This window comes from Pleurodeles waltl, chromosome 3_1, assembly GCF_031143425.1.
Source record: "Pleurodeles waltl isolate 20211129_DDA chromosome 3_1, aPleWal1.hap1.20221129, whole genome shotgun sequence".
Lineage (NCBI taxonomy): Eukaryota > Metazoa > Chordata > Amphibia > Caudata > Salamandridae > Pleurodeles > Pleurodeles waltl.
In genome coordinates, this window is record NC_090440.1 from 776,655,595 (window position 1) to 776,682,555 (window position 26,961).

General features: G+C 44.1%; 1 protein-coding gene across 2 annotated transcripts in view; it reads left to right on the plus strand.

Moving 5' to 3' along the window:
* Positions 1 to 26,961, plus strand: part of GALNT18 (polypeptide N-acetylgalactosaminyltransferase 18) — a 1,605,564-nt gene that overhangs the window by 600,521 nt on the left and 978,082 nt on the right. For both annotated transcript variants that reach the window (XM_069223602.1, XM_069223603.1), the window contains exon 2: positions 4,467 to 4,659. In XM_069223602.1, coding sequence (XP_069079703.1) covers positions 4,467 to 4,659 — 193 coding nt within the window. The remainder of the gene's footprint in view (positions 1 to 4,466; positions 4,660 to 26,961) is intronic.

Sequence of the window (26,961 nt, forward strand, 5' to 3'; positions counted from 1 at the left end):
GTCGCACTTTTCACTGTCCCTAATTTAGGCAGTGGAAACCACGACTGGGCTGTCCATGGGGGCCCCTGCACTGCCCATGCCAAGTGCAGGGGCCCCCATGGACAGCCCCAACATCCCCTTTCTGCCAGCCTTTGCATGGCAGTCGGACCGCCATGCAAAGGCTGGTGGAAAGGGGACTTGTAATCCGGAGCACTGCCCTGGGGGAATACGATCGCTGAGACCGCCAGGCTGTCAACTGGCGGCAACCAGGCAGTGCCGGTAATTCGACTGTGGTAGCTCCGCCACGGTCATAATGTGGTGGTCAGACCACCACTATGGTGGCAGACCGACCGCCACCGCTAGTGTGATGGTCTTAAAACCGCCACACTCAAAATGAGAGCCTCTGTGCATGGGGCCCGTGCCTGCAAACTTGCAGTTTTTTGTAAAAGGCCAAGTCAAATTACGTTACTAGCTAGGGAATATAACATGATTGTAACACCAACTCTAATGACACTTCCCTTTTGACTAAAACCACAATATTGCTTAGTGTGCCTACTTACCTAGTAAGTAATTATTAGACCTGACAGCCTTGGGGTGGTCTTCCCCCAACTTTTTGCCTGCCTACCTCCATTTTTATGATCTCTTTTCTGCTGGATTTAGGACTCTGCGCACTTTACCACTGCTGACCAGTGGTAAAGTGTTTGTGCTTTCTCCCCTAAACATGGTAACATTGGCTCCTACCCCACTGGCATATTTAATTCACCTATAAGTCCCTAGGAAGGTGCACTATATGTGCCCAGGGCGTCTAAATTAGATGCTACTAGTGGGCCTGCAGCACTGATCGTGCCACCCACATAAGTAGCTCCTTAGCCGTGTCTTAGGCCTTCCATTGCAAGGCTTGTTTGTGCAGTTTCACTGACACTTTGACTTGACATTTAAAACTACCTGACTATCCTTAAACTCCCCTTTTATTACATATACGTCACCCCTAAGGTAGGTCCTAGGTAGCCCACAGTGCAGGTGCTATGCAAGTAAAAGGTAGCACATGTACTTGTAGGTTTTACATGTCCTGGTAGTGAAAAACTCCCAAAGTCGTTTTTCACCACAGTGAAGCCTGTCCCTCTCATAGGCCATCATTGGGAATACCCTTATTTACTTTTAAGTGGTAATCTCTGATCTGAGAGAAGTAGCATTGTCATGTGTGACATGGTTAGAATGGTAGTGAGAAATCCTGTTAATTGGTAAAGTTGATTTAACATTGCTGTTTTAGAATTACCACTTTTAGAAAGTAGGCAATTCTCTGCACTTACTGCTCTTTGTGCCTTACAGCCTCTCTCCAATCCACTTCTAGTCTGTGTTGGTTGACAGCCCCCTCTTGTGCATTCCACCTAGACAGCCATAAACACAGGCCACTCAGCTGCATCTGCATTCAACTGCATAGTGATGGGTCTTCTTGGACAGGAAGGGTGAAAGGGCTCTCACTTACACTTCAAAGGCTAGGGGCCAGACCTCACACAAAGGACTGATACCTTCCCACAGATCTCCTGGCAGACAGGACTGGGTTGGAAGGGGAACTGGTACACTTCAAAACCACTCTTTGAAGTTTCCTCTACTTCAAAGGCACATTTGGGTAAATATACTGGGTCTGTGACCCCCTCAATTCAGACACAGCGGGTTTTGGATTTTCCACGCACACTACCTGGGTGTCAAAATATCTCCACACTGCAGTAAATTGTTTTTCTTTTTTTTCTCGCCCATGCCCCAATTGATTTTGAAAGTTTTCCTTTTCCCTTAGTTATGGAAAGGGATTTCCTCCAGCCCTCGCCTGGAGTAAATCTCTGTCCATTTCCAGAGCAAGAAGATCTAAAAAAACAATCTGGAATCACCACAAAACCCAAGTGGTTTGTGGGTTTTGCTAAATTTTCCTGCAAATACCTGCTGTAGAGCTCATCCTCCCACCCTTTGAGTGCGATGTAATTATGTACAACATTACTTGATTATGGCAAGGGCGTGACAATGATGCACTCAGTGAAGTTGCACCAGGGCCATGTGATGCATTACATCAGCTGCAGTTTATTTATTAGGCCAACTGTATAACTTTTATGAATGCCTTCCTAGGGCGTGGATCTGTTTACACTTGCTAGTGGAGTAAAGAACACATTTGGGACTCTGTGGGGTGAGCAGTACAGCCAAGCAACAGGGAAGTGTGGACGAGCGAACATGAGAAAGATGATAGGAAGGATAGGAATGGATAGAAAGAGACAGGATAGGAAAGAACTTAAGAAAAGGTACGAAGGACCAAAAATTTAAAGAAAGCCATGTAAGGGAGATGGAAGAACATGATATGAAGAAGAAAGAGAACCTCTAAAGGTAGATTGTAGAGAGAGAGAAGGAAAGACAAAGATGGAGAGAGAAAAAAGTTGAAAAGTAAATGAGGCAAGGAGGTGACAGAAAGAGGATGAAGAAATTGGGAAGCGAGATAGGAGAGCACCAGAGAATAGAGAGAAAAGTGAAGAAAAACTAAAGGGTAATACAGGACATTGACAGTAAAGCGTGAGAGAAAAGGAAATTAGGTACCTACTAGAGAAAGAGAAAGGAGATAAGAACAAGTAAAAAGTGAATAAAGAGGAAAAAGGGCATAAATAAAGATGTGAGAGAGGTAGAGAGAAATCGGGACAGGGTGAAAAAGAGACATGAACACAAGATATGATTGTGAAAAATTAATGGGCTAAGTGGGTAGAGAGGACAGAGTGATTAATTGGAGGTTGGGTAGAAAATGGTAGGAGTTAGAAGAGACAGAAAAAGATCAGAGAACGAGAGAGAAGTGGGGAGGAAGGAAGAGGAGGGTAAAGTAGAGTGACGAGAGAAGAAAAAAGTGAGAAAGCGAGGAAGGAAATAGGAATGAGTGAGAGGAGGTAGTGTAGAGAAAGCCTGGAAGGTGATAAGGTGGGGAGGGAGTTAAAGGAGGGAGGTGAGAGGAGAGAGGAATGGAGCTAGGATGAGAGAGGAAAGATAGGTTGATTAAAAAATGCAGAGACCCATAGATAGTGGTGTAGGGATCATTAGTGCAGTAGGTGCTGAGGAGGTGGTGCATGGGACTTCCAGCAACCCAGTGATTACCCAAGGATTATAAATGTGGCCGTCTTTTAATACCAACCTGGAATGTGTGTCTGCACACCCAGCTTTTCACTCTTGCATTTAGGCCCAAGACACCCTTGCTACGCCACTGCATCAAGGGGTAGTAATGAGGTTAAGTAAAAGGAATTACCCAATGCCTTGAACTCATCAAACAAACTTACTAAAACCCTCTGTGAAGTGCACCCATTTTATGACGGTGACACAGGGCCATCAGGTGGAGTCGTAACTTTCTGTGGCCCTAGTTTGGTGTGCTCCATCTCATAACATTATGCAAGTGCGTTATACTAGTATAAAATCATTGAAAGCAGATATATCAAAGGTTTCATCTTGCTTATACTGGGGAGGCACTAGAATTGAAATGTTTTTCTGTTTGTACATCACATGCAGTTTGTAATATTTTATTTTGTATATATGGAGGGAAAATACGTTGAATATATCTTCAAATAAGAGTTTGCCACTTAAATGTATAAAATGCTTAGTTGAGGAAACCATTTATTGCAGTTTGTTCATTATCCTGAAAAAAATGCCCCATTGTTGCTTCTACGTCTGTGAACCCTAGCTGAATTGTGTGACATTGATACAGCAAACAACTGGTGTAAGGGGGACCAGGGCAGCAGCAAGCACTCACAATTGATGTGTTTTAGACATGCTGAAAGGATAAAAAAAGTAATTATCTTGAAATTATTGTGATATTTAAAATTGTAAACTTTACTATAGAACACGTTTGATCGAACAGTGGAGATTAGTATGCAGATCAAATATAGGATGGATTAATAAAAGTATGAATGCTGTAGCAATGCCTATAAAAGTGACTTCATCGGTGAATGACTCTTTCTCTGGCAACTCCCTTTTCTCCACATAACCTCCTTCCAGGCATCCACTCTATTTGTAAATATGTCCGTTTTCACCTATCCCATGTTTTACCCCATTTTTTGTAAACATCCTTGAATATCTTTGAAGCTTGTGTGTATCGTTAAAAAACAACACACACTTTTTTCTAAATAATGTGCTCCGCTGTTTTATTGACTATGTCCATACTATTAAACACTCTAATAAATATCACAAAAGACAAATGATACAGATAACAATAACCTACTGGTAAGCTAAATCTTAAGACTTTTTTCCATATTCCTGCAGTAAAATATTAATTTTACACATACGGATGCTGTTATTGAAACATTTCTGTGGTGGATGGTGAATGTATGGATAATGTTATTTTCAGTTTCTAAATATTAAATATTCGTTGTTTTATACTTTCATTCTTCAGTCTATCTTGGCATGTTTTTAAATGTTTAGTTACAGTATTTCCGGTAATTTGTTAAAATTAATTTTCTTGCTTTTGTTTTTAGAAGCCCCTCCCAAGCCAGAAGAAAATGCTGCTGAAGCTTTCACTGATTCCTCTCTATTTGCACACTGGGGTCAGGATCTCAGCCCTGAGAACAGAAGAATTGCCCTGAAACAATTTCAGTATTATGGATACAATGCCTACCTGAGTGACCGCTTACCGATGGATAGAGCACTGCCAGATCTCAGGCCTAACGGGTATGTAATCGCAGCCAAAGACTAAATCCCTCTTTTAGAAGCTGTTTTGCAACTTACTTCATGGCTTTAGGGAGACCTGAAGATCATCTGTAACTATTCCATAATGGTCACTTGTGGCTGCTTTTTTCCATCCCTGATGGCCACTGTGTACATTTCTATTGGCAAAGCTAATTAGCAGCTACGTTTAATTTAAACTTGAAAATCAGCGCCTGGTATGAGAGAAAACTCCCATCAGTAATAGCAGATTTTTACCAAACTAAATAAATAGGATTACCAACTATGACAATTCTTCAGTTATGGGTAAATTTCTGCTTTGGCACTTTTAGGCTTTTGGGTAAGTTTGTTGGTCTTCGTGGGATTTTTTTTGCTAAAGTAAGTAAACAACCACGATTACATGATTTTGTGGGCATCCACATACCCATTGTGTGTCAGCATGACAATGCTCACAACTGTACTGTCAAATGCAGAGGTAAGCGGAAGTGGTCAGGGAACAGCGCCAAATTTATTGCCGGTTTAAGGCGAAGGGGTCCTAAGAAAAAGCAAAGAAAATGAAATGCACATTTGCACGAATTGTAGGTAATACTTAAGTATCCTTCTGCAAATCCCGATTGTGTAAATTGTATGTATGTCAGTATTCCCGGAAAAATAACCTGAATGTATTCAAGGATCATATGTGGAATTATTTGTGAATTAGATAAAAGCCATAATGTAATTTGAAAGGTAGGAACACTATGTAGGAAACCAACATCATTGCTAAACCTCTATGAATGACGATTTTGTGGTTTTCCATGTCATCAAATTATGGAAGTAGCACTGGAGAGGAAATCGGATTTTCAGTTAAAACATCTGAGCCCTTATTACGTTGAACCTTTAAGATATTACCATGTATAAAATCGGCATAATAATTAACTTTTCATTACAGAAACACTAAGTCGAATTGATATTTCCCTAGTGTTTCCCTATCTAGGGTGCAATGTTCCATTTCACTAGGCAACAGAGAGAACATTTTAGTCAGTAAAAAGAGGCAAATTATTTAAGCTGGGACATAAAGCAGGCCCCTGCAGCCGCTGTGTTGTGGAGGCCTCAACCTTCATTGATTCCCCATTCAGTCAAAAGTCTGTATGGGAGATATGAGTCTCAGAGACCTCAAGCCACATTTTACAGGCAGAGGTGCACGTCCTACTGAATTTCAACACCCAGTTTGGCATGTGAAAGGAAGATATTTAATATACCAGTGGCATAAAGGAAAAAAAAATGAAACAAGCAAATTAACAGACAATAATATTTTGGTAACTCAGCAACAGAGTGTGACATCTTCAATAACAATATTTGTCTGAAGCACAGCATTTCGGTTATTAATACAAAATGTGATGTAAAATATATTTACTTAGATCGCCTTTATTATATGTAACACCCATAACTATTTAATTTATAAAGCACTTAGGGCCTCATTTGCAAGACTTTTGCACCATCGTTGTGTCATTATTTTTTATGCAGGTGTGGTGGTAAGCAGTGCTTTATACTGCTCCAGATTTACAAACTGAGGCATTGGGCCCTATGTGTCAGTTTGTAAAGCCTTGCATCACATTATCCCTGCCTCAGGTACAATGTATTCAAGGTAGGTTTTCCTGGGTAAAAAGCCACTCAGAACTGATGCAGTGAAATTGACAACATTTCACTGCGACATTCTGCGACGTCACTGCATCAAAATTTTAACGCTTGCTCAAAGCAGACTTTAAACTGACGCAGTGTTTTGTCTATGGGAGCCTTCCTTGTATTGCTGGATTAGCATAATTTTTTGATGCTAGCAATGCATCAGTTTAGCGCCACAGATGCGCCAGAATTTCAGACACTTCTTTGAAAATGTGTGCCATGGAGCTCTGTATAGTAAATAAAGCACATCCAGGGCATCGCTAGGGAATCGTTGGGCAGCGCAAGAAATGTGACGCATCATGGCTGATGCATCAGTTTCTTGTAAATGAAGCCCTCAATGCCTTAAGCATACATAGTACAGTCAAATGGTATAAAAGTGTTAATTATTGTCTAACAAGATCTTACTCATTGGTAGGGCACTTAATGCGTTAAACATTCATAGTACAGTGAGATAGCATAGATGTGTTCATTACTGTCTAACATAGGCTGTGCTACGTTAATATGCAAGGACAGGCTTTGTGGTACTCCCGTTATTTCCAATTGTCATATAATACAGCCAACACATTTGTCACTGTTCCTTTTCACAGTTGTAAAGCAACTTATTAAGACAGAACCTAGGAAGAAGAATGTTTTCCGGTTAAGATGGTGAAAATAATGGAAAGAGACCTTTCTCTGCATTCTGTCATTCAAAAAAGGGGCAAGAGAAAGGACCCGTGGATGCAAATGGTCAGTATTGTGCTAGATATTGGTGGTTGGTGTGTCAGGGATGAGAAAAAGAGGCATTCTCTGAAGAACGACTGCTAAAGGGAAGCAAGTTCAGAGTGGATAGAAGGAACACCGATTCACCCGATTATGGATGATATGAATATTCTGTCTACGAAAGGTCATAAAGTTCATACCTATTGCTTGCAATGCGAAATGTAATTTGTAGTAAGGTTGTTCATAGGGAGGAAATTAAACAAAGTTTCCTGTTAGGGTCAATAATCTGTAATAATGATAATAAAAAAGAATCTAACGTGAGTCACATGTCAATCGTGTGTCTTGTATGTGAATCACCCAAAATAATGGTGTGGTGCTCACAGAGGCCTATTGTATAAGTCTGTGGGTAAATAGTATGAACAGGTCTGAAGGCTCTTCCTGTCAGCTTCAATAGGTGCATTAAGGAATTCATCCGTTTGTCACTGGTAAGTAGCTGAGGTAGGTAAATGCCTTTAGGAAGTAAGTAGCAATGTGTATGGGACATTAGTGTGCTGATGCATGAGAGGAAGTATTGAGGTGACTAATAAATGGTACACATACTGTGATCTCAACTTTTCAATTTTATTAACACGATGCAGATCTACAATGACATCTACTTTTTGATATACTAAATACATAATCAATATACATTTTAAAAACACTTAAAAAAGTAAACATTTTAAAGCATATTTTTCGTTCACTGAATTAAATAGCAATTGACGAACCAACTGCGTATTTAAAAAACTAAGGGTTCAATAAACAACATTGATTGGCATACAATACAAGGAAGGTGAAAAGAACATGCTCTTGGGTTTGTCAGGAGTCTGCACGGAGACCTCGTAGTCTAGTCTCTGGAGCAATCCCACCCAGCGCCCATTTAATAGATTTGAATGGCAAAATATTGATACAAATCAATAAAGATGTGGTTGGACACTATGTTCCAAGTTCCACTTTAAGTAGGGTTGTGGTAGTTTCTCCAGACAAGTGGAAGCTATAATCACCATCTTCTATTTTCCCCTACACATCATCATATCATGGTTCATTGAAATAGTCCTAATACTATATTTCAAGTAGTTCTTAAGAGCATTTTTGAACATTGCCATTAGATCAGCTCTAAAGTCCATAAGTGGTTGAATAAAGTTCCTGTGCAAAGTGGATTCCCTTCTGCTTTGACCCAACCACTCTAAGCAGAGTAAGCCTCTAAAAGATTGCTCTTTACTGAGCAAGAGCCTATGACCCCAAAGAAGGATCACAGTCAACCCCGAATATAAGTACTCGAGAGACCCAGTTTGAGGCATATAGCTTTGACAGGTGTAAGTGTATTTATATTGCAGATTATGCAACATATTTTCCCCTCTACGTTATGCAAAAAAATTCCAATGTTTCATATCAATAACTTCAAAAACATAAAATAGGGCTGGAGGGATTGTTGCACAAAACACCAAAATTAGATTATTACAATATTCACGAGCTAAGACACTATAAAGTGCCTGAGTGAATTAGCATATGCTATCCTTTTCCCAGAGACATGCAAAATGTGTCCCTTCACAGAAAAATCCCCTGAAAGCATTTTGGCCAAATAGTGGTATGTGGCAATAATTTCCAACTCTTCTCTTTCTATAAGCCATTTAGTTTTCCTCAAATTATTACATCGTTTAGCTTTGAAAATCAGTACTATACTCTTATTAATGTTAATCTTTAAAAAGTGGCCGGTGTGTGGCCACATCAGTGACCAAGATGGCTGCATGGCAGTGGAGCTCGAGTGACTCAGCCCCTTTAATGCCCGAATTTAGGCATCCAAATCCACCCAAGGCATTGTCAATGCTGTCCCGTGGCGGGTGGCATGAGAGCGCAAAGTTTGGTATGCCAAAACACCTGAGACAAACCGCATCAGCATGAGCTTGTGGCGACCCAGCCTTCACCTCAGAGACTCCACGGTAACAGGGCCTGTGGCTGAGCCTGAGGTCTGAGGCGACCGTGCTGGGCTCCTTGCCCTGCACTCACAAATTAACTGATCCCCCAGTGCAGGAGAACCAGACATCGAACACCCTGTGGCTGAGGCAACTGAGAGCCACAGGAGCACTTTGGAGGGGCTCTGCGGGAAACTACATTGCTGAAATGAACACAGGTGAGGCTGGGGCCAGGAGCATGGACCGCTACTGCCGCTGTGGGTGGTGACTCTCTCCCGGCCGCTCTATGGCTGTAAAGACAAACCGTGGCATCCGCCACAGGTAAGATTCAGCCCATGGGGCCCCCTGCAGGCCACGGCAGGAGCCTGATGACTACTTTTGCCTGCAACCACCCATCTCTCTTCATCACTGCCACTGGGGCCCCGTTACCCACTTTGGCACAGAGATGGTTTCAGGCAACAAGCCATCCACGGCCTCTGCCCCATATGAAACACAAGGCTTTAGGGACCTGCTGGTCATGGGCACGAGCCGGATGACTTCTCCTGGCACCAACCACTTCTTTTGATCTCCACTGGGGCCTGGTGACTGTTTGCTAATCACCCCCTTCCTTTCAGCTACCTTTTGGTGGCTGGACACAAAACAGGCCCACAACATGCCTGCCTGATTGACCCCCCAGCGGACCTCCTAGCAATACGCCTACAACCTATATCTTCCTCTGCACTCAACGGTGGCTGGGGCACTCAGCTGCCCTGGTAAATTGTATACAAGGAGGCTCTTGTAGGAATTGCTAACATTAATGATGCTGCCATACTTAAACCATATCCCTTTCACCACAACAGCCCATAATGTAATTGTAATTGTAATTGTAATCGTATTTATATAGCGCTTACTACCCCTGACGAGGCGTCGATGCGCTTTTTCGATGAGTAGCACGCTACTCCGGTACCCAACAAGAATTAGTGATGGATTAGTATAATTTAATAAGGAGTACAGTTTTAGTATTATTATGAGTTAATTTGAGTTGCAGATATGAGAGTTTGTTAGTTAGATTGACTGGAGTAATGGAGGGGTGGAGGAGGAAAGAAATCCAGAAGTGTTAATTGGGAGTTTATCCTTCATTTACTCAATCCAAAGGCTTGAGATGAATAATAGGGGAGCGGAGGGGAAAGAGTATGTGGATGGGTTAGGGAGAGCATAGAAGTAGGGTGAGAAGAATGCAGGAGAATTTAGTAGGGTTGTGTGGGAGGTCACAGAGGTAGAGTGAGGTTTGGTGAGTTAGATGTGGAGGTGGAGGGGAAGAGCTTAGGCAGAGATATTTTAGGAGATGAAAGTGGTCGAAGGGATTTGGGATGAGTCAGAGTGAGAATGGAGGATAGTTTGATAGAGACATGACATAAGAGTGATGGGTAGATAAGTGTGATAAAAAGAGAGAAGAAATTCATAGATATCAGGAGCCATGCAATGATCCACAAACATGCCAGGCACAGAAACAACATATACATATATATATATATATATATATATATGTAGGAAGTTGGCTCTGTATGTGCTATTTCAAAGTAAGGAATAGCATGCACAGAGTCCAAGGGTTCCCCTTAGAGGTAAAATAGTGGTAAAAATAGATAATACTAATGCTCTATTTTGTGGTAGTGTGGTCGAGCAGTAGGCTTATCCAAGGAGTAGTGTTAAGCATTTGTTGTACATACACATAGACAATAAATGAGGTACACACACTCAGAGACAAATCCAGCCAATAGGTTTTTGTATAGAAAAATATCTTTTCTTAGTTTATTTTAAGAACCACAGGTTCAAATTCTACATGTAATATCTCATTCGAAAGGTATTGCAGGTAAGTACTTTAGGAACTTCAAATCATCAAAATTGCATGTATACTTTTCAAGTTATTGACAAATAGCTATTTCAAAAGTGGACACAGTGCAATTTTCACAGTTCCTGGGGGAGGTAAGTTTTTGTTAGGTTAACCAGGTAAGTAAGACACTTACAGGGCTTAGTTCTTGGTCCAAGGTAGCCCACCGTTGGGGGTTCAGAGCAACCCCAAAGTCACCACACCAGCAGCTCAGGGCCGGTCAGGTACAGAGTTCAAAGTGGTGCCCAAAACACATAGGCTAGAATGGAGAGAAGGGGGTGCCCCGGTTCCGGTCTGCTTGCAGGTAAGTACCCGCGTCTTCGGAGGGCAGACCAGGGGGGTTTTGTAGGGCACCGGGGGGGACACAAGCCCACACAGAAATTTCACCCTCAGCGGCGCGGGGGCGGCCGGGTGCAGTGTAGGAACAAGCGTCGGGTTCGCAATGTTAGTCTATGAGAGATCTCGGGATCTCTTCAGCGCTGCAGGCAGGCAAGGGGGGGGTTCCTCGGGGAAACCTCCACTTGGGCAAGGGAGAGGGACTCCTGGGGGTCACTTCTCCAGTGAAAGTCCGGTCCTTCAGGTCCTGGGGGCTGCGGGTGCAGGGTCTCTCCCAGGCGTCGGGACTTTAGGTTCAAAGAGTCGCGGTCAGGGGAAGCCTCGGGATTCCCTCTGTAGGCGGCGCTGTGGGGGCTCAGGGGGGACAGGTTTTGGTACTCACAGTATCAGAGTAGTCCTGGGGTCCCTCCTGAGGTGTTGGATCGCCACCAGCCGAGTCGGGGTCGCCGGGTGCAGTGTTGCAAGTCTCACGCTTCTTGCGGGGAGCTTGCAGGGTTCTTTAAAGCTGCTGGAAACAAAGTTGCAGCTTTTCTTGGAGCAGGTCCGCTGTCCTCGGGAGTTTCTTGTCTTTTCGAAGCAGGAGCAGTCCTCAGAGGATGTCGAGGTCGCTGGTCCCTTTGGAAGGCGTCGCTGGAGCAGGGTCTTTGGAAGGCAGGAGACAGGCCGGTGAGTTTCTGGAGCCAAGGCAGTTGTCGTCTTCTGGTCTTCCTCTGCAGGGGTTTTTCAGCTAGGCAGTCCTTCTTCTTGTAGTTGCAGGAATCTAATTTTCTAGGGTTCAGGGTAGCCCTTAAATACTAAATTTAAGGGCGTGTTTAGGTCTGGGGGGTTAGTAGCCAATGGCTACTAGCCCTGAGGGTGGGTACACCCTCTTTGTGCCTCCTCCCAAGGGGAGGGGGTCACAATCCTAACCCTATTGGGGGAATCCTCCATCTGCAAGATGGAGGATTTCTAAAAGTTAGAGTCACTTCAGCTCAGGACACCTTAGGGGCTGTCCTGACTGGCCAGTGACTCCTCCTTGTTTTTCTCATTATTTTCTCCGGCCTTGCCGCCAAAAGTGGGGCCTGGCCGGAGGGGGCGGGCAACTCCACTAGCTGGAGTGTCCTGCTGGGTTGGCACAAAGGAGGTGAGCCTTTGAGGCTCACCGCCAGGTGTGACAATTCCTGCCTGGGGGAGGTGTTAGCATCTCCACCCAGTGCAGGCTTTGTTACTGGCCTCAGAGTGACAAAGGCCCTCTCCCCATGGGGCCAGCAACATGTCTCGGTTTGTGGCAGGCTGCTAAAACTAGTCAGCCTACACAGATAGTTGGTTAAGTTTCAGGGGGCACCTCTAAGGTGCCCTCTGTGGTGTATTTTACAATAAAATGTACACTGGCATCAGTGTGCATTTATTGTGCTGAGAAGTTTGATACCAAACTTCCCAGTTTTCAGTGTAGCCATTATGGTGCTGTGGAGTTCGTGTAAAACAGACTCCCAGACCATATACTCTTATGGCTACCCTGCACTTACAATGTCTAAGGTTTTGTTTAGACACTGTAGGGGCACAGTGCTCATGCACTGGTACCCTCACCTATGGTATAGTGCACCCTGCCTTAGGGCTGTAAGGCCTGCTAGAGGGGTGTCTTACCTATACTGCATAGGCAGTGAGAGGCTGGCATGGCACCCTGAGGGGAGTGCCATGTCGACTTACTCATTTTGTTCTCACTAGCACACACAGGCTTGTAAGCAGTGTGTCTGTGCTGAGTGAGGGGTCTCTAGGGTGGCATAAGACATGCTGCAGCCCTTAGAGACCTTCCTTGGCATCAGGGCCCTTGGTACTAGAAGTACCAGTTACAAGGGACTTATCTGAATGCCAGGGTGTGCCAATTGTGGATACAATGGTACATTTTAGGTGAAGGAACACTGGTGCTGGGGCCTGGTTAGCAGGGTCCCAGCACTCTTCTCAGTCAAGTCAGCATCAGTATCAGGCAAAAAGTGGGGGGTAACTGCAACAGGGAGCCATTTCTTTACAATATATATATATATATATATATATATATACACACACACACACACACACGAATAAAACACACATATGCACATACAATACATAATTAGAATCATGGGTAAAAAATACTTTAGTCAGACAGGTTTAAAAGAGTGTGTGTGTATTTTATTGTTATTGGTTTAGTTTCTGTAAAATGAGCATCGTGGCCTACCCAACCGGAGTATTTTCTACGAGTATGTCAGTAAGCGTTACCTAGCATGTTTTATACGCCCCGTTTATATTGTACAGTAAGAGTACGTGATGGGCCACGGGGTAAAAAACGTCTCCAGCAAACCTTGTGTGCCATTAGCAATGTGATTGTTACTAGTGCGTCTTTGTGGATATGTCCTCGTGCTTCTGAGCATCAACAACGCACCACCGGAATCGGCGGTAAAGGCAGTGGGGTCATTTGGAAAGCTGTCCATCATCGTGGTAAAAGGCGGGGAATTCCTTTACCTACTTCGAGGGTGGGCGGGGCGTGGCTCAGCGGGCGGAGCTTACAGGTGCTTTATAAAGGGAGAACCTACTACAAAAACGATTTTGTGTTTATATTGTACTCTAGGGGTACGTGATGGGCCACGGGGTAAACGTCTCCAGCAACCTTGTGTGCCTTTGGGAATGTTGTTACTAGTGCGTCTTTGTGGAGATGTCCTCGTGCTTCTGCGCATCAACAACGCACCACTTGAATCGGCGGTAAAACGCAGTGGGGTCATTTTGGAAAGCTGTCCATCATCCTGGTAAAAAGGTAAAAGGCGGGAATTCCTTTACCTACTTCGAGGGTGGACGGGGCGTGGCTCAGCAGGCGGAGCTTACAGGTGCGTTATAAAGGGAGAACCTTCAACTCTGTTTCTCCAGGAGAGAAAGATAGAAACCGCGCGTCACAGTCAGATACAGATTACGCTGCAGTACATCATCAGTTCACCTCCAGGAATGATTCTAGATTGTTTTCTGCTTTGGAATCTCTGAGCGCACAGCCTTGCTTTATCTTTGCCAAGCCCAGGAGTTAGGGTGGTTTGTCCTTTCCAGAAGCTGAGCTTCAACTGGGGCACCTGCTACGTTTATATTTGTAAGTGCTTCCTGTTGAGGTTTAGTGTCTGTAAAATGAGCATCGTGGCCTACCCAACCGGATTATTTTCTACGAGTAATTCAGTAAGTGTTACCTAGCATGTTTTATATGCCCCGTTTATGTTGTACACTGAGGCTACGTGATGGACCAAGGGAGAAAGTCTCTAGCAACCTTGTGTGCCTTTGGCAATGTGATTGTTACTAGTGCGTCTTTGTGGATATGTCCTCGTGCTCCTGCGCATTAACAACGCACCACCGGAATCGTCGGTAAAACGCAATGGGGTCGTTTTGGAAAGCTGTCCATCATCCTGGTAAAAGGCGGGAATTCTTTTACCTACTACGAGTGTAGACGGGGCGTGGCTCAGCAGGCGGAGCTTACAGGTGCTTTATAAAGGGAGAACCTTCAACTCTGTGTCTCCAGGAGAGGAAAGATAGGACCCGCGCGTCACAGTCAGATACAGATTAAGCTCCAGTACATCATTAGTTCACCTCCAGGAAGGATTCTAGATTGTTTTCTGCTTTGGAATCTCTGAGCGCACAGCCTTGCTTTATCTTTGCCAAGCCCAAGACTTAGGTTGGCATATCCTTTCCAGAAGCTGAGCTTCAACTGGGGCACCTGCTACGTTTATATTTGTAAGTGCTTCCTTTGAGGTTTAGTGTCTGTAAAATGAGCATCGTGGCCTACCCAACCAGATTATTTTTTACGAGTAATTCAGTAAGCGTTACCTAGCATGTTTTATATGCCCCGTTTATGTTGTACACTGAGGCTACGTGATGGACCAAGGGAGGAACGTTTCCAGCAACCTTGTGTGCCTTTGGCAATGTGATTGTTACTAGTGCGTCTTTGTGGATATGTGCTCCTGCGCATCAACAACGCACAACCGGAATCGTCGGTAAACGCAGTGGGGTCGTTTTGGAAAGCTGTCCATCATCCTGGTAAGAGGCGGGAATTCCAATACCTACTACGAGTGTAGACGGGGGCGTGGTTCAGCGGGCGGAGCTTACAGGTGCTTTATAAAGGGAGAAACCTTCAACTCTGTGTCTTCAGGAGAGGAAGATAGAAACCGCGCCTCAGTCAGATACAGATTACGCTCCAGTACATCATCAATTCACCTCCAGGTAGGATTCTAGATTGTTTTCTGCTTTGGAATCTCTGAGCGCACAGCCTTGCTTTATCTTTGCCAAGCCCAAGAGTTAGGGTGGCTTGTCCTTTCCAGAAGCTGAGCTTCAAACTGGGGCACCTGCTACGTTTATATTTGTAAGTGTTTCCTTTAAGGTTTAGTGTCTGTAAAATGAGCATCGTGGCCTACCCAACCGGAGTATTTTCTACGAGTAATTCAGTAAGCGTTACCTAGCATGTTTTATATGCCCCGTTTATATTGTACACTGAGGCTACGTGATGGACCAAGGGAGAAACGTCTCTAGCAACCTTGTGTGCCTTTGGCAATGTGATTGTTACTAGTGCGTCTTTGTGGAGATGTGCTCCTGCGCATCAACAACGCACCACCTGAAACGGCGGTAAACGCAGTGGGGTCGTTTTGGAAAGTTGTCCATCATCCTGGTAAAAGGCGGGAATTCTTTACCTACTACGAGTGTAGACGGGGCGTGGCTCAGCGGGCGGAGCTTACAGGTGTTTTATAAAGGGAGAAACCTTCAACTGTTTCTCCAGGAGAGGAGGATAGAAACCGCGCGTCACAGTCAGATACAGATTACGCTCCAGTACATCATCAATTCACCTCCAGGAAGGATTCTAGATTGTTTTCTGCTTTGGAATCTCTGAGCGCACAGCCTTGCTTTATCTTTGCCAAGCCCAAGAATTAGGGTGGCTTGTCCTTTCCAGCAGCTGGGCTTCAACTGGGGCACCTGCTACGTTTATATTTGTAAGTGCTTCCTGTTGAGGTTTAGTGTCTGGAAAATGAGCATCGTGGCCTACCCAACCGGAGTATTTTCTACGAGTAAGTCAGTAAGCGTTTACCGAGCATGTTTTATATGCCCTGTTTATATTGTACATTGAGGCTACGTGATGGACCAAGGGAGAAACGTCTCCAGCAACCGTGTGTGCCTTTGGCAACGAGTGTAGACGGGGCGTGGCTCAGCGGGTGGAGCTTACAGGTGCTTTATAAATGGAGAACCTTCAACTCTGTGTCTCCAGGAGAGGAAAGATAGGACCCGCGCGTCACAGTCAGATACAGATTAAGCTCCAGTACATCATTAGTTCACCTCCAGGAAGGATTCTAGATTGTTTTCTGCTTTGGAATCTCTGAACGCACAGCCTTGCTTTATCTTTTCCAAGCCCAAGACTTAGGGTGGCTTGTCCTTTCCAGAAGCTGAGCTTCAACTGGGGCACCTGCTACGTTTATATTTGTAAGTGCTTCCTGTTGAGGTTTAGTGTCTGTAAAAAGAGTATTGTGGCCTACCCAACCGGAATATTTTCTACGAGTATGTCAGTAAGCGTTACCTAGCATGTTTTATACGCCCCGTTTATATTGTACAATTAAGGGTACGTGATGGGCCACGGGGTAAACGTCTCCAGCAACCTTGTGTGCCTTTGGCAATGTGATTGTTACTAGTGCGTCTTTGTGGAGATGTCCTTGTGCTTCTGAGCATCAACAACGCACCACCGGAATCGGCGGTAAATGCATTGGGGTCGTTTTGGAAAGCTGTCCATCATCCTGGTAAAAAGGCGGGAATTCCTTTACCTACTTCGAGGGTGGACGGGGCGTGACTCAGCGGGCGGAGCTTACAGGTGCTTTATAAAGGGAGAACCTTCTACTCTCTGTCTCCAGCAGAGGAAGATAGAACCCGCGCGTCTCAGTCAGATACAGATTACGCTCCAGTACATCAACAGTTCATCTCCAGGATGGATTCTAGATCTTTTCTGCTATGGGATCTCTGAGCGCACAGCCTTGCTTTAGTTTCCAAAGAAACTATAAATGAATAGAAATATACATATAATCTGAAAAAAATAATTATCCACATAGGCATATGCAATTCGTAGTTGCTTGAAAAAGGTGGTTATGAAGGAAAGAGCCAACTCTTGAGTAGTTTCCTGAAAACAAGAAAGTTATCTGTGGCTCTTATAGTTGGGGGTAATGAATTCCATAGTTTGGCTGCTTGGACGGAGAAGGATGTACCACCTACAGTCTTTTTCTTGTATGGTGGTGTTCTAAGGCGGGGTGCCATTGCAGAATATCAGAGGCCACTCACAATCTGGTTGCAGTACTAACATTTTTCCGACAGCTACAGGGATCCAAATCTAGCATTGCCTCACTTTACCAACTGCTCACTTAAAATAAAGTATTGGGCCACTAACCAAAGCCGAAAGGGGTAAACTAAGGATACAAGAAGGACACTAAAGTAGTAATACAACAACATATGAAAAAAGCATTCCAAATTCTATGCATGTTCTCAACTTGCATTCTCATCATTACAATATTATCCCAGAGAAAGGAGAACACAGACTAACAAGATGCTGAAGAGGTGTACTTTTTATACAAGCTTCACCACCAATGTCAGCATCTTGAGAATGACTAAGGCACTTAAAGGGGCATTATCTGAACTGAAACTGCCCACCATTTTGGATCTTGTTTAACTAAAAGGTTTTCTGATTCTTCAGTAAGAGACCATCCACCACATGGGAATCACAAGTACAAGTTTCCTTCACACACAGTAGAATATAGCAGAAATTAAAGGCAACCCAATGTCTACCCGCATCCCTAAAAACACAGGAAAGAGCAGTTACAACTACACGCAAGCTCAGAAAGGCAACCTCTGAATATACACAACAGCTCTTGCGTTGTAGGTCTGGCACGGCTAGTGTCAACAAAGTCTCCCCCTATCTCGGATAGGTAGTAGTTTTAAGCATCTTGCAGCCGACCTCACTGGAGCGGTCCACTAAGGTAAGTGGAACATGCAACTAAAAAGAGTAGCAACATCTGCTCCAGCACACCTGCTACGTCACATAGGACATCTATTAAAGTAGCAACATTCTAGAAAAGACTGTTCAAGAACATTCCAAACAGGTGCTCACATGGACATGAGCAAGCTGTGTCGACTAAAATAAACAAACAAACAGTGACTCAATGTATCTGATCTGTTTCTACAAAAAGCCAAATTAATATGCAGGCAACCAAATGTGAACATGTGGCTAATCCAATAGTTTCTTTTATAAGGGAGTTTGCGGCGAAACAAAAAGCACTAAAATTACCTTACTGACTCAATCTACTTAAACTTGCAGATTCTTATACTTAACTGGGGAATGGATCACTGACTATTTTGAAGCTCTGTAATAGTTTTTAGAACCCAGCATAGACTGGTCACTGCAGGTGAGTTTGAGGCAAATGCTTTAGCGAGGTGGTTACAGGGGATAACATCAATGTTATGTAACGCTAATACAGAACCAACAAAGTTGAAGGGCAAGATGTCGGAGATCAGCTTTTATATACCTACAGATTTTTTCCCCCCTAACTTAGATTTACGGCAGTTTGTAACATGCAAAAAGCCTTAAACAAATATGCTTGGTTTACGAATTGTAACTTTAAATCAAGTATCCCAGCAAGGCGAACTTTCGCCCGAGCTAAACAATTGAGGCAAGACAGATTTTTATACAAGCTTGGCACTTTGGGCTGATTACCAACTTTCTGGCAGCCAAAATGAAAGGCAGCAACCACCTTCACTTTGTTTTTTCCTAAAGTTTGATGATGAATAGTCAGACTTAAGTTTTACCTTTGCAGGTTGAATTTCCAAGACGATCAACTACCAGTATTGATAGAAAACAACTAGCATATATTACTTTATCCAGTCGAGAAAACCATGGCTTGAAAAAATGTATATCTATATGTATAGAAAAATGAACTATAAACATAAGGACAGATGACAGTTTCAGGAACAACGTGGTGTTATTCCTTGTATGGTGTTAAGATTTTTAAAGGTTGCTGAGGTTTAAGTAGAGAAATTGACTTAAGTGTGATGATAGGTCAAGTAAGTACATTACAAAAAGAAAGTGAAATTCAAGTCCAGAGTAAAAAATAAGACCCAAAAGGATGCGTGCAAATCATGGCAATCCGTTGCAGCAAATTGAATGAATTCAGGTATATGTTTCCAGAAAAGTTGGAAGGCTACCTGTAGAAGGTCATACACTCCAAACTCAAGAACTGGATTCAGGTTAACAAGCTCCTTCGAATGAGCAAGAAGGGTTTAAAGAGGGCCATTTGATCGGAGACAATGGTTGAAAGCTTAGATGGCAACTAAAACGGAAGGCTGTTTTGTGGACTGTATGCAGCCACAGATGTCTGTCAAGACCGGAGGTGAGGATTATGTTTAAATCTTTATGCTGTGCCATTACTTTGCATGGTTTACTGTGTTTGGTGATTTCTCCCTATTTTTAGCTGCGTTGCTGGAGTGTTCCTGCACTCCTTGCCTGGCAGTATTTTAATTTCTGGAAGGCTGGGGACCCCGATTGCGATACGGCCCTCTGACCGCAGGGTGGCGTTCCTGTATACCTGAGCGGTCCCTTACCTCCCGCAATGTGGGCCTGTCAGTTTCCATTCAGGGTCGAGACATGTGCGCCACAGAAGCCTTGCCTGCCTTCCCTACAGTCTGGAGACTGACGCCCCGAGTCACGGGGTCTGTAAATCACGCTACATGCGCTTTCTGTGACGCCTGACCGTGACATAATTTTTTTTTTTTTTACTGGGGTCTGTATTATGGCCACTCTAGGACACCTTGCTTATGCTCCGGGGCCCAGTCAGTGATTTAATGCATATACTGCCCAGTGGGCCAGTGTTTTGATGCTTTCCCCATATTATTGGGGCCTACCGTTCTGCACATCTCCATTTGCCCTTCAAGGCAGGATTTATTGATCAGCCTTCTGGCAAAGCAAAGGACACTGTCCAAGGATGACCCTGACTTTTCATTAGAGTGTTTGTGTCCCTAGGGCCTAGACCATACCTGATTGATGACCTCTTTTCTTTCACCCCTCCTCCCAACCCCCCAAAAATGTATACTGGGTTACCAGTACCACATTTGACAGTTCTGCCTATCAGAACATTGACTTCTACCCAGAGGTTATGCAGTCTTTATAGAACGTGTGTAATGAGGAGAAGTCCTTGTCCTTTCTGCCTTGGGATGACAACTTCTATGAGACAGTAGATGCATCCATCCATAGGCCAGTAGCGGAGGCCATGCCCCCAGTGGAGGGACACCTGTACAGTTAAGTATTCAAGGATTATGCTAAAATGTCCAAACATCAGACCATCATCGAACCAGGTCCTTCTCGCCATAAGCAGAAGCTTTCAGGGTGTATCAGGATGCTTTTGTGCACCATGAGCAGGCCTTTTTAGCCACCACTTAGCCCATAGCTGGTTCCTCTGGTACAGCGAATAATTTGTTGGGACTGCAATCTCCCAGCCTCTCCAGATGTTGGAGATGTGATGATTTCCACAGGGATTCAGATGGGGAGCCAGGTCCATTGCAGCCTTGGCGACCTCCCACAACTACAGGGAGTGCAGAATTATTAGGCAAGTTGTATTTTTGAGGATTAATTTTATTATTGAACAACCACCATGTTCTCAATGAACCCAAAAACTCATTAATATCAAAGCTGAATATTTTTGGAAGTAGTTTTTAGTTTTAGCTATGTTAGGGGGATATCTGTGTGTGCAGGTGACTATTACAGTGCATAATTATTAGGCAACTTAACAAAAAAAAAAAAATATATATACCCATTTCAATTATTTATTATTACCAGTGAAACCAATATAACATCTCAACATTCACAAATATACATTTCTGACATTCAAAAACAAAACAAAAACAAATCAGTGACCAATATAGCCACCTTTCTTTGCAAGGACACTCAAAAGACTGCCATCCATGGATTCTGTCAGTGTTTTGATCTGTTCACCATCAACAATGCGTGCAGCAGCAACCACAGCCTCCCAGACACTGTTCAGAGAGGTGTACTGTTTTCCCTCCTTGTAAATCTCACATTTGATGATGGACCACAGGTTCTCAATGGGGTTCAGATCAGGTGAACAAGGAGGCCATGTCATTAGATTTCCTTCTTTTATACCCTTTCTTGCCAGCCACGCTGTGGAGTACTTGGACGCGTGTGATGGAGCATTGCCCTGCATGAAAATCATGTTTTTCTTGAAGGATGCAGACTTCTTCCTGTACCACTGCTTGAAGAAGGTGTCTTCCAGGAACTGGCAGTAGGACTGGGAGTTGAGCTTGACTCCATCCTCAACCCGAAAAGGCCCCACAAGCTCATCTTTGATGATACCAGCCCAAACCAGTACTCCACCTCCACCTTGCTGGCGTCTGAGTCGGACTGGAGCTCTCTGCCCTTTACCAATCCAGCCACGGGACCATCCATCTGGCCCATCAAGACTCACTCTCATTTCATCAGTCCATAAAACCTTAGAAAAATCAGTCTTGAGATATTTCTTGACCCAGTCTTGACGTTTCAGCTTGTGTGTCTTGTTCAGTGGTGGTCGTCTTTCAGCCTTTCTTACCTTGGCCATGTCTCTGAGTATTGCACACCTTGTGCTTTTGGCACTCCAGTGATGTTGCAGCTCTGAAATATGGCCAAACTGGTGGCAAGTGGCATCTGCACGCTTGACTTTTCTCAGTTCATGGGCAGTTATTTTGCGCCTTGGTTTTTCCACACGCTTCTTGCGACCCTGTTGACTATTTTGAATGAAACGCTTGATTGTTCGATGATCACGCTTCAGAAGCTTTGCAATTTTAAGAGTGCTGCATCCCTCTGCAAGATATCTCACTATTTTTGACTTTTCTGAGCCTGTCAAGTCCTTCTTTTGACCCATTTTGCCAAAGGAAAGGAAGTTGCCTAATAATTATGCACACCTGATATAGGGTGTTGATGTCATTAGACCACACCCCTTCTCATTACAGAGATGCACATCACCTAATATGCTTAATTGGTAGTAGGCTTTCGAGCCTATACAGCTTGGAGTAAGACAACATGCATAAAGAGGATGATGTGGTCAAAATACTAATTTGCCTAATAATTCTGCACTCCCTGTAATGGTTGTTCTGACCAACCCTATAATGACACGACTTCTGACATGCTGGATCCCGACGACTAAAGTGGCAAATTACATCACAGGCCGGCTGCGTACACCTCTGGAAAAGAAGGCGCGCAGTTGTCAGTGTGCGGATTGTCGCAGACTGTCTTTGGAAGGGAAGGTGTTCCCTAAACAGCCGCCCCTCCCCCAAAATGACACATGGATGGGCACTTTCTTGGCCAAATTTGTAAAGGATCCTAAGAGAGGGATCGATTGTTCATGGCGCTCGGGCCAAGACAAACTTTTGGATATTGCTAGGCCACTAAATCAAATTTTGGATATGGCAGAGAAGGACAAGGTTTCAAGCTTGTTGATTTCCCCTGAGGCCCTATCTGGTTGAGCTTAGAGATCCATAATCTTTTTAGAGAATGCTAAATGTGCCCTGTCTACAGGGAACCGCAGCTCCCTACTCATTTGGTGGATCCTAAGTTGGGAGGCTTTGCGTCCTCGGAAGCAGGGGCTGTGGCCAAGGACAGCCTTTTATTAATAAGAAGCTGGGGACGTTTGTGGCCACCTTTTCTTCCCTTGACAAGGCCCAAACTTCAATTAAGAGGATCTTTCCCCCTCATATGCCAAGGGACCAGCTGTGGCAGGGGGCCGCTCTTTCAACATTTCTACAGGGTGCAAGGCTACGGACGTGGTCAATACCAGGACCAGGCCATGTTCGTGAATTTCTACCCCACCAGCGTCCACATCAGTTCCGTAGTACAAAGCTTTGGCTCCTACAATAACAGTGAGTGTTTACCCTTCTTCACTTGTAAGAGTAGGAGGCTATTTGGCTCAGTTTGTCTACTGCTGGGTGTCTCAGGACAGATGCATTGGTCCTGCACACTGTTCCAGATAGAGTTCTATGGCTCCCCATGACAGGATACTGCCCCAAGTTTGCTAAGATCCTCCACAACAGAGACCACACCTAGACAGGTCAAGATCCTCGACAAAGAGGCTAAATGCCATACTACAACTCACCCTTACGGTTTCCTAAGCAACATCTACCTGGTAAGCAAGTGCGAAGGTTGTCAGTGGCCAGTGATCTATCTCAGAGACCTCAACAAACGGTTGATATACTGCTATTTCAAGATAAAGGCTATCCATCGTCTGCGGAACATGCACCAACCATTCGATTGGATGGTGCATCTGGATCTGAACAACGCCTACTTGACCGTCCCAATTTTCCAAACCCAACTGCAGATTCCTTCGATTTTGTTGGAGGGACCAAACTCACAAATTCTTACACTTCTCTTCAGCCTGTGGGCTCCTAAAACCTGTTGTAGAACATCTGCAGGTTTGATGAGACATTTACCTGGACGACTAGCTTATTATGAATCAATGCTCAAGAACTCTGGCCTTGCAGCGGTGGACAGCGGTCAACTTACTGGCAGGGTCAGGGTTTGTGATCAAACAAAAGCAAGTCGCTTTGCGACAGTCGCAGATAAGGTTTCTGGGGTTTGTTATAGACTCTGCAGCAGTTTTTTTGTGTCTTCCATTTTGCAAGAAGGCAAATCACGAGTGGAGACAAACCCTCTCCAGACCACACACCTCTTTACGCCAGAAAGCGAGACTGGTGGGTACACTGTCATTATCAATACAGACGATCTTATTTGGGGCCTCTTCACATCTCAAGTTACATCACTTCCAGTGGGGGCTCACATACTCCTAATCAGTGCCCTTGCCAGGAGGCAGCATAGGAAGAGATCCACTGGTGGCTTTCCAACATAAAGGAATGGCAGGGCGATCTTCGGTTCCAGCCACAATCTGATCATAGAAACCAACCCTAGGAAATTAGGATGGTGAACTTGTTGATGGGAACTTTCAACTGGCAGGAACTGGTCACAGGACAGAGTTTAGAGCTCCTCCCAGGTTTGATCTTGTGTATCTCAAAATGGACGTTTCCGTGGTGCGTTACACCTACAACCCGGGAGGAACCACCAATTTGTTATTGGCAATTCTGCCTGGGCCATCATGTGTCCGCCAGAGTCTAGTATCTTCCCGGCCGCCAGTCAAACCAGGTGGAGGATTAGCACTCTCGCCACTGCCACGACTAGTCTTTGAAAACTGGAAGTCTTCTCCATTATTTGACATGTGGTGGCTGTTTGATGGATCTTTTCGCCTCTCGCCTTGACCATCAGCTTCCCAGTTTCTTCAGTTGGAGGCTGGACCCCCTGGTGGTGGCGAAGGATGCATTCCTCCAGGATTGGAAACAAGAGAAAGGGCATGCTTTTCCCCCAATTCTCAAAGATAACGAGGGTGGTGGCACAAGTTCACAGGCAGTTAGCAGAGGTGGTGCTGGTTACACCATATTAGGTCGCAAGTTTGGTTACCTGTTCTGATGGAACTTTCTTGTGAATCTCAAATTCAACTCCCCCTCTTTTGGAATATCCTTTTCAATCAACCTTCTGTCACACAGGGTGGTGATGGACAGCTCTCCACTTCAGGGGGGGGGGCAGGACTTTCGAAATAGACCGAGGACCCCTTGTCCAAGGCCTGGTAGGATAGCAGGGTCAATTGATACAGATCAGCCTGAATGAGATGGATGGGTTGGTGAATACAACAAGACCTACATCCTGTGGATGTAGATATAGTCCAAATACTTAATTTTGTCAGAGCTCTCCTCAGAAGGTTTGTCAAGCCGGACTATTACTACTTTTCAGTCTGCCATATCGCTGGGTCACGTACCGATTGATAGTTCCCCTACTGAGGAACATCTTGTATGCAAGTTGTTGAGGGGCATTTGTCTTTATTTGCTGCCTGTGCCACTGTATTCTGCTTTTTTGGGGTGTTAACCAAGTCCTTAACCTTTTTCTTTCTTGGCAACCAAATCCTTTTTCGACCTGAAAGAAACTTTCTTCCAAATTGGCCGTGTTACTGTGCCTGATGTTATGTCACTCGGTCTCAGATGTAGAGCCCTGGATATTACCGGTAGAGTACTTTTCCCACATGGTGTCTCATTTACATTTAGCAGAAGGACCAAACCTCATACTAGAATTTAATTATGTTGTTAGATGCTTGAAAGCATATAAAGAAATGACAGAGGAATTCCATCTGCCAGGTAAATGACAACTTTTGACTGACCTGCGACAGTCACGTAGGGCAGTCTCTTCGCCCAATATTACCCCAAAGGGTTTCTTTGGTCATAGGTAAAGCTGGAATCAGCATGGGGGTGTTTGGGGACACATTCTGCCAGAGAAGAAATGGCATCTAAAAAGCTTTTTAGCTTGGTGTCTGCTTGAAACGAACATCTCATATTGGTCCTCCGATTTCACTTTCAAGCCGGTGATGGATATAGCTCAACTGGTGGTTGACAAGCTTTGAACTAGCACTCTGGTCCTGACACGGAATGAAAATTTCCTTTGCTATTGTAATGGACAGCCTCGATTCTATTAAGGACTCCAAGGCGAGGAATATCCCACCCAGTGATACATTTCTCAGATGCTTTTCCCTCCCCATTTTCAGTAATTGTTGAGTTATTTGATGTGTATTTTGTTGGATTGGCTTCTTAAACTGTACCTTGTTTGCATTGGTTGTTGCAGTCAAATTGGTTTGTGTTAGGGTAAATTTGTTTTCTTCTAAGGAAACAGCTAGGAGAGTTTTTCTTGCTTTCTCTAATTGGGACTTGACGGCTCCACAGGATTCATGAGCAATTAAGGGTTTCGGGATTCCTGCGAAGAAAAGAGGCAGCATGGACAGTGATGATAGACTATGTTATGACTGCTGTTACTTGGCTGATAAACGTAATCCTCGCCTCAGAGTCCTTAATCAAATTGAAACTTTCCATTACGATAGCGAGGACATTTTTCATTTAAAGTCAAGTGACACCAAATCAGTTTATTAGGAATACATAATTCATGTTAACAGAAATGCACTGGAACACTGAGTACTGGGCCAAGTGTAGAACTTACTCTGGTAGCAGACAGGTTTGGTAAAAGAGAAATACATTTAGTTTGACTCTAGCAGAGTATATGAACTGTTAATTTCAGTAAACTACATTCATTAAACAAAAGATTTGATACCCAAAGTTCATACGTTGAACTCAGTCAATGTATGCCTTTACTATTACAATGCCATTTTACACTAGCCTACCTACAAATCTGTTTATTAGGCTGCAGCAACCTTAGAAGACAGCCATGCTGACAAATCATTGATCTCTGTAAATAGGCATGTCAACCAGTAAAATGGTTGGAAGTCTGATCACATTTAAGTTGTATTTACTTGGTATATACAGGCCTCTCTTCTTGCTTAAGATCCCTAGATATGGTGAAGACATCAGAACGTAGGGTGCTGTACACTCACCAGCCAAACTCTTCATTTGATGTCTAAATTTCAGGTAAAAGAAAAAAAAGCTATTGCTAACTTAGACAGTGCCAAAGGGCCAGGTTGCGGTATAGTGTTCGTTAGACCTGGCAGCTTTTTGGTATGTCTCCCCTGTCATTTTGACTTCGGACCTCCTGTTATCATGGTTTACTGGATTTGTTTTTTTGCTGGTTTATTGTCTCTGCGCACTTTACCACTGCTGATCAGTGCTAAAGTGCAAGTGCTCCTCATGCAAATTGTACTGTTTATTGGTTTATCTATGAGTGGCATATCTGATTTACTGGCAAGTCCTTAGGAAAGTGCACTAGAGGAGCCC